Source organism: Desmodus rotundus, chromosome 2, assembly GCF_022682495.2.
Source record: "Desmodus rotundus isolate HL8 chromosome 2, HLdesRot8A.1, whole genome shotgun sequence".
In the NCBI taxonomy this organism is placed as follows: Eukaryota; Metazoa; Chordata; class Mammalia; order Chiroptera; family Phyllostomidae; genus Desmodus; species Desmodus rotundus.
In genome coordinates, this window is record NC_071388.1 from 184,774,197 (window position 1) to 184,789,574 (window position 15,378).

General features: G+C 38.6%; 1 protein-coding gene across 2 annotated transcripts in view; it reads left to right on the forward strand.

Annotated features, from left to right (window-relative positions):
* The window catches only part of PARD3B (par-3 family cell polarity regulator beta), a 959,988-nt gene that overhangs the window by 586,277 nt on the left and 358,333 nt on the right, over positions 1-15,378 (forward strand). For both annotated transcript variants that reach the window (XM_024564159.3, XM_053918986.1), the window contains exon 15: positions 2,632-2,747. In XM_024564159.3, coding sequence (XP_024419927.2) covers positions 2,632-2,747 — 116 coding nt within the window. The remainder of the gene's footprint in view (positions 1-2,631; positions 2,748-15,378) is intronic.

Here is a 15,378-nt window from a genome sequence, read left to right on the forward strand (position 1 = left end):
CAGCTGTGTGACCTTGGAACATCAGCTCCCTCTTGGGGCCTCTGCGTCTTATCTACTAGATGAAGAGTTAGATGAGGTGACCTTTAACACCTTCTGGCTCTTAAAGTCTCTGATTCTATGAAGGCCATGAGTCTTCCTGACACGAAAACCGCATCATCATTGCAAGAGATCAAAGGAGGAAGAACTAAGTGCATGTAAAGGGCAGATAACATAGTTAAAGGCAAGTGCTTCCACACATCAAGGCTCAAGGGGATCCTTACACTCACAATAGCATCTCAAACTCTTTAAAATGAGCTGAAACAATTAAAGTATTGCTATTATGCTAGGCCAGCGGCAAAGCACTAGTGGGTCGAGGACTTTCATTCACAGTTGGCATATTTTGCCCTCAGTAGATGCCACGTCTAATACACTTTATATGTAAGTGGCTTATCTATTGAGGATGTAGACAGACATCAAGAAAGAAGCCAAAAAAAAAAAAAGCTTCAAATTCTAAAGACTAGATTTAAACTTCTTGAGAAGTGTCCATGAAAACATGTATAATCTCTTCACTGGAGAGTGCCTCAGGCCCTCACTCACAGACCACTCGAACCTGCGGATATAAAGAAAAGGATTAATAGCTCACTTATGGAGCTCATATTGTATGTGAGACATTATAGTCAGCATGGACGCATTTAATTTATTAATCCTCACGACAACTTTATGAATTAAATGCATTACCACCCGTTTTGTGCACTAGTAAACTGAGGCCATGGACGCTGGCATCTTGCTGCCCGGCGCAGGGCTCTCACCAGCACACCACCTTCCCCTTCTGAACAGGGGGAGAGAGGGCTCTGAGACACAGACCTACCCAGAGGCTGAAAAGGCAGAGAAGGCAAAGAATCTATAAAAAGCCAAGCCCTGACTGGTGCAGCCCAGTGGACTGAGTGCTGGCCTATGAACCAAAGGGTAGGTGGTTCGATTCCCAATCAGGGCACATGCCTGGGTTGTAGGCCAGGTCCCCAGCAGGGGGCACATGAGAGGCAACCACACATTGATGTTTCTCTCCTTCTCTTTCTCCCTCCCACCTACTCTGTCTAAAAATAAATAAATAAAGTCTTTAAAAAAACAAAAAGCCTAGACATCCCAAAAAGCAGAAACTTGCAGTCATTTGGAAAGCTAAAGCAGATCTATTTATTTATCTGCTTATTTGTTTCCTAGAAGCTTTTATGGAGCTTACCCTGTGCCAGATGACTGTACTCTTTACAAATCTAAATTCACTGTATCTCTAAATAAGCCAAAAGGAGTGTAATTATACCCATTTTATACGTAAGGAAACTGAAGCACAGAGACGTCCGGTAATGTGCCCTGGTCCCACAGGTAGCAAGTGGCCGAGCCAGGAACCGGACCTGGGCAGACCTGCTGTGCTCTTGAGCCCAGCGCTGTGCTGTTGGTCCCAGACACTGTTTTCATCTACTCACTTTGTTATAATAACAGAGGTTCATTCACTCATTCATTCAACAATGTTAAGATAGCTGCACATTAATTTTAATAGTGCTGCAAGGCAATATTAAATATGTATGACTAATGAGTTTCAGGGAAAGTTTAAACTTATTTTGGCATATTTGGTTAAGAAACTGAGATCCCCTATACATTTTAGAAGTATTCTCATTCATAAAGTTTATTTTTTGTTGTTGTATTGTTTACAGTGTCAAATCCCAACTGTTTGAAAAATTCAGCCTCGGTTATTTCAGACTCACCGAGGATGCTTGATTTGACTTCTCACTGTGTTTAAGGTTAGGGTAAATGTACATTAAAACGAGCCACTATATTGACTTTCTAAACATACCGGAGTACCAAGGGAGAAGGTAGCTATAATTTAATTTATAAAACATATATAAATATAACTTATTTTCAGATCAAGAAATGAAGTATCATCTGTAATTCCCTTATAGAATCCCCTCCATTCTCAAGTGAAATAAATACAATATTCAGCAGAAATAGAATTCTTTGAGATTGACTACAAGTACTAGGAGACCTATAACGGACATTTGATGCATCTTGTGTCTAAATTGTCAACTGTGTTTTTCCTGTTATTTCCTTTTGGTATTATTGATGAGTGGACTATTTGCTCAGCATTAGCATTAGTTATAGAAACTGGACCTAAAAGAAGTAGAAAACCAACCTACTGCAGCCATCCATCATTCAACAGGGTGGTTTTCTCCAAAGGATGTACACCCTTTCACTTGTTTTTAAAGGAAGGGATGCTTAGCCCACCATACCTCTTGACCTGCTGTTAGGTTCTGCTACTGTCTGGTGACATCCTTCGAAGAGCTGGTGCCTCCAGCTTGCCTTACATGCTTACAGTTCCACACTGTGCAGCAGGGTCCCAATTAGTGGAAATCAGTGAAGAGGAAAACACGGTATTAGCCAGAGAATATTTTATTTAAATTGTAGAGTGTGATAAAATACACGAAAAAGGAATTGCCGCATCTCATAAAAGAAGCCCAAGATTCAACAATTAGTTTAAAATGCGTGGTTGTGAGCTGCAGAGAGAGTGATGAGGGTCTCTGTTCAAAATGAGGACTGCTTCCTTAAAAAAAAAAAAAAGATAGAGATTTTACATTGACTATGGTATATGGCTTCTTTCCGCAGCGCTGGGGTGGATGCAGCTGTATGTTTTCCGGATCAGCGTATCAACTTCAAATCTGTGACACCCGCCAGGCAGCCGGAGTCAATGAATCTGAAAGCCTCAAAGAGCATGGACCTTGGTAAGTGAGGGTGAGGTGACAGCCAGGTCATCCAGCCCATCTGTCTTTCCAAATGTCCTGCCTTTGTTTCTTCAACTCCAACCTTACGGGCCAAGGCCTGCCGAAGCCTTGAGGAGGGGATAATGGTCATTCTATCTTCTTGTCACCTCTCACAGACTTAATTGTAATTACCCCTTTTTAAAAGAGAGATAAATGACTTATTTTTATGAAGTGGTCCACGTAGGCCAGAAAAATACGATTCTTCCTTCCGGAGAATCTGAGTGCCATAAGCATTTATGTAACTCCCCGGCCCTTGTATCTGTACTGCCTGCTGCGGCTGCCTTTCCCTATTTTACATGACCTGTTGCAGGGCCTGGGAAGATAATGTGCTTAAATGAATCCTCTTCTACAGGGCTTCCCATCTCTACGTGAAGTGGGAAGGAAAGGCAGCAAAGGATTCATGTCTTTAAACGCCCATCCCCTAATCCTGTGACCCTGGAGGGAAGAAGCGTCCTGGGTTTGCCAGATTGAGGGTGTCGAGGTTCCCTGGGTCTGTACCTGAACAGTTTCATTGAGGTCCTGAGCCCCACCAGGAACCTAGGTGACTGTTGGCTGCCAGGGCAGAGCCCGGCCCTGGAACGAGGGGCCCTGGAGGACGTTTCAGACACCCGAGGACATCACTGCTTTCCCGTGGGCTCCTGGAGAGAGAAAACTATTAGTGAAGAGTGTGGGTACAGAATAAATTCTCAGCAAATTATTCATTGCTTCCTGAATGCTCAGAGGCCAAGCTTTGTGAGTGTTTTTTCTCGAGGCATATTACATATTTCATTAGTAGCAGAGTAGAAAATAGAATAATCAAAACTGTGTGTTCCACACAACAATCTGATAAATAGTGCTTATCTGTAACTCATTTACAGGAGTTCAGAAAAATATTCAGTTGTGATGAAACGAGAGAAATTGATTCCATTTTCTGGAAATGAAACCGATCAGTGGGACGCACACACTGTAATCACCTGTAGCGAGAGGCAGCAGAGAGCCCTCAGGGACACTGTCTTCAGCACTGGTCAGCAAGGGGCGCTTTCTCTCATGCGCACCCTTGACGAAACAGACGAATAACGTGTGGCAGTGGCATAGGTTACTGCTAATAATTTAAGGGGCAGTTTATTTTCATAGAGTGCTTGATAAACATTTCCTGTTCTGTCTTCCCAGTTTCTCTATGGAGGAGATGCAGGGATGGACACTGCTCTTTGTTTTGGAGGAGAAATGTATTACTGTTTTCCTCATTTAATTAAAAAAAAGTAGCCAGCAGCATGGTTCTAGAAAAAAAAATCTGTACAAAAGGCAAAAAACATCCATTTTAATTTAAGGAGGAATACATATTATCAAATCTGGAAAAATACAACCTAAGGCAGATCCAGAAACAGTATTTCTCTTATATATTTTTGTTACTGAGAAATTTGTTTTTGAGAAGTTTTTTTCTTTGAAGTTGAAAATAGTCTTTGCAAAATATGTATGGTTAGCAGTCACCAACTGCATTTTATTGTACTCCTACTGTAAATGAAACAATAATAGTAAGGTTTGTTCAACTTCCGTAACGGGGCAGAGGTCATGAGCTGTTGGCCTCAGGACGCAAGTACCCAACTAAAAGCACTGGCTACAACGCACCATACAACAGAAGTGGTAAAATACACTATAAAAACATTTCAAAAGTAACCATGAAAGTTTGGACCCTTCCAGAAATTGCCAATTTAAAGCTAACAGTCTTGCAGAGGGCTCTGAGGGTCACTGTTCTAGGACCATTCTGAACTCCTGTCCCCAGAGCAATTGAGTGAGCTCAATAAATATGGTGATTTTGTCAGTGAGTAAATTTAGATGATACCAGAATGGTAAACATTGGGAGTGTCTTTCCTGTTTGATAGGTGAAGAGAACATTGTATGTAGCTTAGTTTTCTGTGTTTAACACTAGGCCAATGTAAGGAATTTACTAAAAGGCTGGTTATTATGCTTACAGGAATAATCTCAGCAGGGTCAAGATCCACTTTTCACAAAATAAGGAAAGTTAAAGAAGGACTTTCTGTGTATTGTGTATTTAATTTATGTTGGCTATTCCTCCTTTATCAAGTTTACAGGAATCTTCAAAGGCTAACAGGCCCAACCACTACTTTATTTTGTTGTTTTGTGTGTTTCATTTTTGCTACTGAGTATAAGCTCCTATTTTAACTCTCCTACTAATGAGTCATTGTGTATAAATTCAAATTACTTTAAGATGGATAGGTTCCATTTACTCATTTTCACTTCGATTTCCAAAGATAGACATTTCTTATTATAAAAAAAATAAAGCCTTCTCGTCTCTGTCTCCTTCCCCTATTTCCCAGATGCAAACAAAATTTAAAATAGTTGCTGTGTGCATTTTCTAGAAAGTACTGTACCTATCACTGCCTCATCTATATACACATGTATCTGTATCATATGTTGTGTTTCTTTGTGATAGCGTGTGGTGCTATGTTATATGAATGAATCTTGATTTACAATTTGCTTTTCCCCTTTTGATTAAATGTGGGCTTCACTGACAGTTTTAGGGGCTTTTTCCTGTTTGGGGAGTTTTGGAGGGTCCATTTGTATTTCTTATTCCATAATTTGCTTATTCACATCCTTTGCCAATGTTTCCATTCATTAATTTCTTTCTTCTTGAGAATATTATATATGTTACAAAAAATTCTTGTAATTTCTTTTTAGTTTGAGCATGATATTTTTTATTATTAAAAAGATTTTTGTCTTATAGTCAAATATTTCCATCTTTTTCTTCATGACTTTTGAGTTTCATACTTATTTATTTCCTTCTAGTACTTTCAAAACCTTGTTGTTGTTGTTTTTTTTAACATGTAGCAATCTGTAATATATTATTATGTGTGTCTTATGAGGTAGGAAAATTTTCCTCCCTGTAAACAGGCAGATTATCAGTAACATGAGTTGACTTTTGCATCCTTTCCCCAGCAGTCCAGAATGCAGTCACAGTGAGCCCTGGACTCCCTGACGTGCATGGGTTGGTGTACAGACATGTTGGTTTACGAACATGTTGACATGTTCATTTGTCCCATGCCGGAGCCGCCCTTTTTAAATCATGATGCCATCATACTCTATTTTAACTCTATAACTTGCAGGACAATCTCTCTCTGATTCTTTTTCTTTTGTTAAATTACTTTGGCTCTTCATATACATTTATTCTCCCACATGAACTTTAGATCAGCTCATCAAAATACATTTAAAAAGTAAGCAGAAGTGCTTTACTGTGTGCGTGCACACGTGTGTGTTCATCGTGATGTTTGCTGACGGCTCCTAAGGAAAGTATTCTCATCAAGTTAAATCCGTTTTTTGTATTCCTCCCTCCTTAAAAAGATTTTTATTTGTTCATTTTGTTTAATCAGGATGGGTGTTGAATTTTATTAAGTGATTTTAAGGATCTATATAAAATGATTTTGTTCATTTCGTTCTTTATTTCATCAATGTAGTGAATTATATTAATAGAGTCCCCCAATATTAAATCTTTGATTCTTTCTGAATGACTCAAAGTTTTTCTCTGCACTTGGAGAAGGTTGAAATGAGTAACTTTTTCTATGTGCTCTAAAACAGGTATAAAACTCCAGTTATTTTACTCAGTGTCATTAATTCCTATATTTCCATTATAGATTTTTTGAGGCTCTTCTGCCTCAATACTTTGTGGATACCTTTGCTGGAATGCATATGGCCTCATTTAAGTCAGATCAGGAATGATTAAAATGATGAATAAAAGGAAATTTATTTTTAAATAATTAGATGTAACTATGCTTATTCAAAGGGGTTAGGGTGTCATTTTCTGGGTTTTCCAGAAAATCAATCTTTTCCTACTAATTGTAGACTTTCCTCTATTTATTTAAATTACCAGAATTACTATGTTCAGTCTGGATCCCTTTAATTTGCTCATAATTGAGCTTGTGTGGGTGTTGAGTTGGAAGCTCTCAGGAGCTGAATAACACAGCTGCCTCTTTGGCCTTTGGCATAGGGTTTTCCCCCAAAGAGCTGCCCTTGTTGGCAGCATGCCAAAGAGTTACATTCAAAGACTTTTTGATGAGGAATAAACATCTTTAATTTCCAGGCCTGGTGTTTTATGACCCAGTAATGCTGTTTAAGAATTAGTCTGAATTATTCTAGGGATAGTGCTTCAGTATTTTGGCCCATTCATTGGCCTAATCTATAGCCCCATTCAAAGTTAAGTTTAAAAAGTTATGTCATGAAAGATTTGTTTTGCATGTCTTCTCTCCTGTTCCCAACCGGCCCCGACTCCCATTTCAGAGGGGCGTTCTGTAACACAGTCAGGAGGACACTGAGGAAAGTGCAGATGAAGATGTGGCCAGCTGTCCCGCCCCTGGTCAGTGAGAGGAAGTGGGCTCTGAGTGACACACAGGCCACGCAGGCACGATGCTGGAGAGTTTCCTGACAACGAAGATGGTTGGCATTCCTTGTCTCCCAGCCTCTTCCAAAGTGCATGTGTGAGGAGGCCCTAAAATCAAGAAGATAAATAAACAGGCTGGTTTCCTTTTAAGATCTGTGATTCAGCAACTTTATTATGTTAGTTGCTTGTTCAAAATTTGTCTTAAGGCAGAAATTATTTGTAGACACTCACAGTTGAAGTAAATTATATAACTGATTTCTCATATCAACAACGGTAAATATTTGGGGCATGTTAGGACCCTTTCATAAACGTCGAACATTCCTATCCGAATGTAGTTAGGCATCTAGTATCAGTTTGAAGAATGACATGAAGAAATTAATTAACCCCGCTCTACTTTTAGAATACATTCTTTTTAAAATTATTTTTATAGTGAAGTACTTCCAAATACATTGTGAGTAATAAGACAAAAACCCTGGACACTGAATGCATTGGAAAATTTTTATAAAACTGTATATTCTAATAACTGTAATTCTGGTTTTTAAATTAATATATTTCTATATTATATTAACATATGTGAATATGAAAGGGGACCCAAAAACCCAAATTTATTTATAAAAAATTGTGTATTTATTCTTACACATTTATACTTCAGTCACCTTCAAAATATTCACCATTTGAATCAATACACCTATCGAGACATTCTCTCCACTGCTCAAAGCAGTTTTTGAACTCCTCGGTTTTGATGCTTTTTAGTGCTTCTGGAATTTTTTGTTTCTCTTCTTCCACATCAGCAAAATGTTTCCCTTTGAGGATTTTTTTCATCGGGGGAAAAAAGAAGTTGCTCAGGGTGTGAGATCAGGTGAATAGGGAGGGTGGGGCATGGGGGTCATGCCATTTTTGGTCAAAAACTGCTGAACAACTCAGTACAGTGTGGGCAGGTGCACTTGTAAAGTACCAGTTATGAAATAGGCAAACACATTGAAAGAGTCTTCAAAAAATTCACTAAAGCCAAAAGCAGTTTCTCATAACACCAGCTGGTACACTGATACAGACAGGTTCCTAGAACACTTTAACTAGTCGGGGAAGCCTGGACTACAAGGGGCCTGTCCTCCAGAAGATAATTCTGTTTTGTGGGGGGAGTCCTCCCTTGTAAATATAAATGTTTTCTTATATCCATGGATTTTCTTTATTGTTCGTCAGTAAGTGAATAAGGCTGAAGATCATAAAAGCCGAATCAAGTACTGCTATTTAAGACATAACTTTGACTTATTTAAAAAAAAACAAAACTGGTGGCGCAGAATTAATGGTAACACCAAAAGAGAATGTCCATTTCTAATGAGTGAGTAAGAGTATAAAGACATAGGTGTATGGCCTAAGCTTTAGATAGTCAAAATGAAGGAATTACACAGAATGTTTACTTTTATTAAACAAACATTTATCAAGTGTTCACCGTGTGCGAGGAAGTAGGTTAAACACTGACGACACATCATATAAACAAAACGAAGGATGAAAACCACATGATCATATTAATAAATGCAGAAAAAGCATTTGATAAAATCCAGCACCCATTTCTAACAAAAACTCTCAGCAAAGTGGGAATAGAGGGATTATACCTCAACATAATAAAGGCCATATATGACAAACCTACAGCCAACATCATACTCAATGGGTAAAATCTAAGTATTTCACTTAAAATCAGAAACAAAACAGGGATGTCTGCCTTCATAGTACTGGAAGGCCTAGACACAACAATCAGAGAAGAAGAAGAAATAAAAAGCACCCAAATGAGAAAGGACAAAGTAAAACTCATTATTCACAGATGTTATGATATTGTACATAGAAAAGCTTAAAGACTCCACCAAAAAGCTACTAGAGCTAATAAATGAATTCAGCAAAGTAGCAAAATAAAAAATTAATGTTCACAAATTGGTGGCATTATTATACACCAATAATGAACTATCAGAAAGAGAAATTAAAAAGACAATCCCATTTATTATTGAAACAAGAAAATAAATTTAACCAAGGAAACAAAGGACCTGTACTCAGGAAATTCTAAGACACCGAAGAAAGAATTGAGGAAGATGCAAAAAAGTGGAAGCATATACTATGTTCAGGGATAGGAAAAATTAACATTAAAATGTCCATACTACCCAAAGCAATGTACAGATTCAATGCAATTCTTATTAAAATACCAATGGCATATCTCACAGATGTAGAACAAGTATTCTAAAAATGTATACAGAACTACAGAAGACCCTGAATAGCTTCAGCAATCTTGAGAAAGAAAAATAAAGTTGGAGGTATCACACTACCTGATATCAAACTACAATGCCATAGTAATCAAAAAAGCATGGTGTTATGAGAACCAAGATGGCGGCGTAGGCAGACACACTGCGTCTCCTCGCACAACCAGAACTGACAGAAAATCGAACGGCAAGGAAGTCCGACACCAAGGAAATAAAAAATAAACATTCATCCAGACCGGTAGGAGGGATGGAGACGGGCACCGGGGCGGAGAGGACTCGCGTGGCTGTGGCAGGACCAAGACTGGCAGAGTGTGGGACGAACGGCGCAGGCAGTCCGAGCACTAGCAGACCCTGCGGCCCCACATTCGCACACAGATAAACCGAGAGGGCCGGACTCAGAGTGGCAGAGAGCTGGGCAGGCAGAGCGGCGGGTAGCACCCCGAGGCCCCACACTCGTGCACAGATAAACCGGACAAACGGCGGGGAGCAAAGCAGACCACGTAACCCAGGGCTCCAGCTCCGGGAAATAAAGCCTCAAACCTCTGATTGAAAACGCCCGTGGGGGTTGGAGCGGCAGCAGGAGAGACTCACAGCCTCACAGGAGAGGTTGTTGGAGAGACCCACAGGGGCCTAGAGTGTGCACAAGCCCACCCACTCGGGAACCAGCACCAGAGGGGCCCAGTTTGATTGTGGGTAGCAGAGTGAAAGATTGAAATCCGGAGGAGAGTGAGGCGGGCGCCATTGCTCCCTCTCGGCCCCTCCCCCACGTACAGCATCACAGCACAGCAACCAGCGTTACCCCGCCCTGGTGAACACCTAAGGCTCCGCCCCTTTAAGTAACAGATGCGCCAAGACAAAAAAAAAAAAAAGGCCCAAATGACAGAACACTTCAAAGCTCCAGAAAAAATACAGCTAAGCGAGGAAGAGATAGCCAACCTATCGATCGGATGCACAGTTCAAAACACTGGTTATTAAGACGCTCACAGAATTGGTTGAATTTGTTCGAAAACCAGATGAAAATATGAAGCCTGTGCTAAGAGAAACAAAGGAAAATGTACAGGGAACCAATAGTGATGCGAAGGAAACTGGGACTCAAATCAACGGTGTGGACCAGAAGGAAGAAAGAAACATCCAACCAGAAAAGAATGAAGAAACAAGAATTCGGAAAAATGAGGAGAGGCTTAGGAACCTCCAGGACATCTCGAAAGGTTCCAACATCCGAATTATAGGGGTGCCAGAAAGAGAAGAGGAAGAACAAAAAATTGCAAAATTAATTTGAACAAATAATGAAGGAGAACTTCCCCAGTCTGGCAAAGGAAATAGACTTCCAGGAAGTCCAGGAAGCTCAGAGAGTCCCAAAGAAGCTGGACCCGAGGCGGAACACAACAAGGCACATCATAATTACATTACCCAAGATTAAACACAAGGACCTACATCCAAGATTACTGTATCCAACAAAGCTATCATTTAGAATGGAAGGGAAGATAAAGTGCTTCTCAGATAAGGTCAAGTTAAAGAAGTTCATCATCACCAAGCCCTTATTATATGAAATGTTAAAGGGACTTACCTAAGAAAAAGAAGATCAAAAATAGGAACAGTAAAAATGACAGCAAACTCACAGTTATTAACAAACACACCTAAAACAAAAACAAGAGCAAACTAGGCAAACAACTAGAACAGGAACAGAACCATAGAGATGGAGATCACATGGAGGGTTGTCAATAGGGGAGTGGGAGGGGGAGAGGGGGGAAAGGTACAGAGAATAAGTAGCATAGATGATAAGTGCGAAATAGACAGGGGGAGGGTAAAAATAGTGTAGGAAATGTAGAAGCCAAAGAACTTATAAGTATGACCCAAGGACATGAACTATAGGGGGGGAATTTGGGAGGGAGGGGGTGGGCAGGATGGAGTGGAGTGAGGGGGGCGGGAATGAGACAACTGCAATAGCATAATCAATAAATATATTTTTAAAATATTTTAAAAAGCATGGTGTTAGCACAAGAAAAGACATACAGATCAGTGGAACAGAACAGAGAACACAGAAATAAACCTATGGCTTTATGGGTAATTAATATTTGACAAAGGAGGCAAGAATATACAATGGGGAAAGACAGTGTATTCAATAAATGATATTGGGAAAATTGGACACATAAGTGCAAAAGAATGGAATTAGACCACCTTCTTACACCATACAGAAGGATAAACTCAAAATGGATTAAGACTTAAATGTTAGACTCAAAACCATAAAATATTCCTATAAGAAAACATAGGCAGTAAAATCTCGGACATTTCTCATAGCAATATTTTGTCTGATATACCTTCTCTTGCAAAGGAAACAAATGAAAATATAAACAAATGGGATTACATCAAACTAAGAAGTTTTTGCACAGCAAAGGAAATCATCAACAAAATAAAAAGACAGCCCACAGAATGGGAGAGCATATTCCCCAATGATACATCTGATAAGGAGTTAATATCTAAAATTTATAAATAACTTATAAAAGTCAACACCAAAAACACAAATAATCCAATTTAAAAATGGGCAAAACACCTGAATAGACACTTCTCCAAAAAGGATATACAGATGGCCGATAGACATATGAAGAGATGTTCAACATCACTAGTTATCCAAGAGATGCGACGTAAAACCACAATGAGATGTCACCTCAAGCCCGTCAGAATGGCTGTCATCGTAAATCAACAAACAAGTAGACAAGGATGTGAAGAAAGGGGAACCCTTTTGCACAGTTGGTGGGAATACAGACTGGTGCAGCCACAGTGCAAGGCAGTATGGAGTTACCTCAGAAATGAAAAATGAAATCGCCTTTTGACCCAGTGATCCCACGTCTGGGAATGTATTCAAAGAAACCCAAAACACTAATTGAAAAGAATATATGCACCGCTACCTTTCAGCGTTATTTACAACAGCCAAGATCTGGAGCAGCCTAAGTGCCCATCAGTTGAGGAGTAGATACAGAAGCTGTGATACATTTATACACAATGGACTACAATTCAGCCATAAAAAATATAGAGAAATCTTACCTCTTGCAACAGCATGGATGGACCAGAGGTTATTATGCTAAGTGAATTAAAGCCAGTCAGAGAAAGACAAATACCATAAGATCTGATTTATATGTAGAATCTAATGAACAAAATAAACTGACTAAACACTGAGGATTCCATAGTAAATGAAGAGAAATGGTGTTTGCTGCATGTAGCTAGATAAAAACCCTAAAAAGGAAAAAAAAAACCCCAAGGAAAACTCAAGTTAAGATTTCCAAAAGGAAATGCTGACCTATGATGATAACTTATCTCAGAGAAGAAGAAAAAGGAGAGGCATCTGAAGACAGGAATACAGCTGCCTTAGGAACTAACTGATAATAACCTTGACTGTTTAGAAAAGAGGAGGAAGAAGCAAATTGTAATAAATAAATAAGTAAGTGCAGGAAGAGCTAAAGAGCTGCTTGAGATGAGGTTGCAAAACCTGTGAGAGTTAGATGGTCAAACTATTTTCAGAGCACAAAAAGCAAAGTGTGGTGGCCCTTTGTTTATTTCACCTAACAGCTGTCAGGTGGAGAGCAGAGTCACCCAGTTGCTACGTGAATTTTATCTCCATCTACACGAGAGGAAGGTGTTGGACTTGGAAGAGCATGGCTGCCAGCAAATTGAAGACTAGACAATTTATATTTCTGTACCCTAAAAGGACTGTGATGATAAAGTGACTGTCCCTGACCATTAGAAATTAAGAAGAGGAGGTCTCACCCTGGAGGATAGGAAGCAAATTACCAATTTTCACAAAGTCGATGAATTCCAGAAGCTTCTGGTGGAACTAGTGATCTCGATGTTGATTCTCTGAGAATTTCCGTGTTTGTACAATGAAAAGGAGAAAACAGTGGCAGTCGCCGGCAACCTCTGCGGGCATCTCTGATACAACTAATGTCTTCTTTTCCTTTTTGGTAGAATCTTTAGACTGATAATTCCGGGAGATGTTATGAGTACAATTTATATTGGTCATTATAAAGGTATTTCAATTCATTTTTGATTGAGACATGAGTCAAATTATACCCTAAGATAGATAATAGCATTAGAATACTCTTTCCCAGAATGTGCTAATTAAGGCTCATTATAATTCTGAAAGAAATTAAATAATATTTACTATAAGACTCTGTATTTGGATTTTCCCATTATATTCTAATAAAACAACATAATTTGATGAAGGATAGATATGTGCAATTTGGAGGAAGGAATGAAAAGCATTCTTCCAAATTTTTAGTAGATGTTGTCTCAAATGATTGGGTAATATGTTAGATTGATAGAATTCAAATAATTTCTTCTGCAATTAAAGAAGATAGAAGAATTTAACAAATAATGATGGATACATTCATATTAGAGACATTTCTTAGATACTTACTATTTTCCATACAATATCCTAGGTGAATAAGACAATGGGTTCACTCTTATTGTGTTTCCATTCCCTCTGGGTAAATAGATGATAAAGTTGTATACAAGTAAATAATAATAAATTTCAGATAGAAGTGAATTTCTGAAGCCAAAATCAGGTAGAGCTGAAGACTGGGGAGAGGTGAGCCTATTTTAGGTAGGGTGGTGAAAGATAAGGACAGCCTCCTGAAGTCAGATTAAAAGGATTGAATTATTGATGTATACAGTTTGGGAGACATGGTATAGTAACAGTTGTTAAAGATGTCCCTGGTTTTTAGCTGCTTGTTGACATGGCCAACCCCGAAGCTAGTTTTATGATGCCAGATCAAGGAAGACAACACTTTCACTACACCCTGGCCTCTACTTAACTGTATATTAAGTATAGTACTGTATTCAACTCTGGGTACAGTATTTTAATAGAGACAAAAACAGTGTAGGATGCATCCAGATATTGGGGAGAGGCCTAGAAACCATGTCCAGTAAAAACCCGTTGAAAGAAATAAAGGTAAATTACTTGGAAGAAAGATGATTAGAGGCATATGAGAGCTCTCCTTCGATATTTTTATGGCTAGCAGTGAAAAACTCAAATCGGTTTAAAATTGAATATGCACCCCAAATATATCAAGTAGTGATAGCCTCATATGAAGATACATCAAGGTCACAAGGTTTGAAACATAGGGAGTTAACAGTGGTGGAAGACTAAATTCTGGTTTGTGGCGTGTTTGGTGGGAAAGGAAAACACAGATGTACATATATTAAAACAACTTATGAAGACTGAGAAGAGAAGCAAAATTCATCAGAATTATGGAAAAGGAACCATCATGTATTTTTCACTATTAGATAAAAGATAAACATTCTTTTTGGTTTTTGTTAGTGTATCTTAACATGTTCATATAGTTACTATAACCACACAGGCTATAACTCAAGTAGAGCAACTAACTTAATGAAAACAAATGAGTTTAGAGAAATTACTTATCAAGACTCAGGCTGAATTCTTAGACAGCTCTGGTGTGAAAAGGGAAGCCAGTGAGGAAACCCGGAAAAACTGACCTCACAAATGGTTTGCAGCACTGCCCTCCAAGGTGGGCCTCTTTCAAAACATAAAAAATTCCAACATTTGACTTACCTGAAACTTAACATACAATTAAACATGTAAGTAGACAATTATACTTTTAAATGTAAAAATAAATTATAAGTTAGTATTAATATTAACTGAATTATAGATTACTTCTCTATATCTGTAATATAACTAAAATCTTAGAGATAGCAGAATAATACAGATTTTGTTTAAAATGAATTAGAATAACTATTTGGGTTGGAAGCAAAATCATAAAAATGCCTCTCTATACAAAGGACATGATTTTCTCCCTATAAGTCCAAGTGCTTTCTTTTTTTTTTTTTTTACATTCCTGAAGAAATCTCTTTTTTAAGAAATGTATTTTCAAGAATAATTCCACTGTGTGTTCATTATTACTGTGTATTGGAAAATGATGCCTTTTGTGCCAAAGCTGTACTGTTATACCACTTTCCCTGTTTT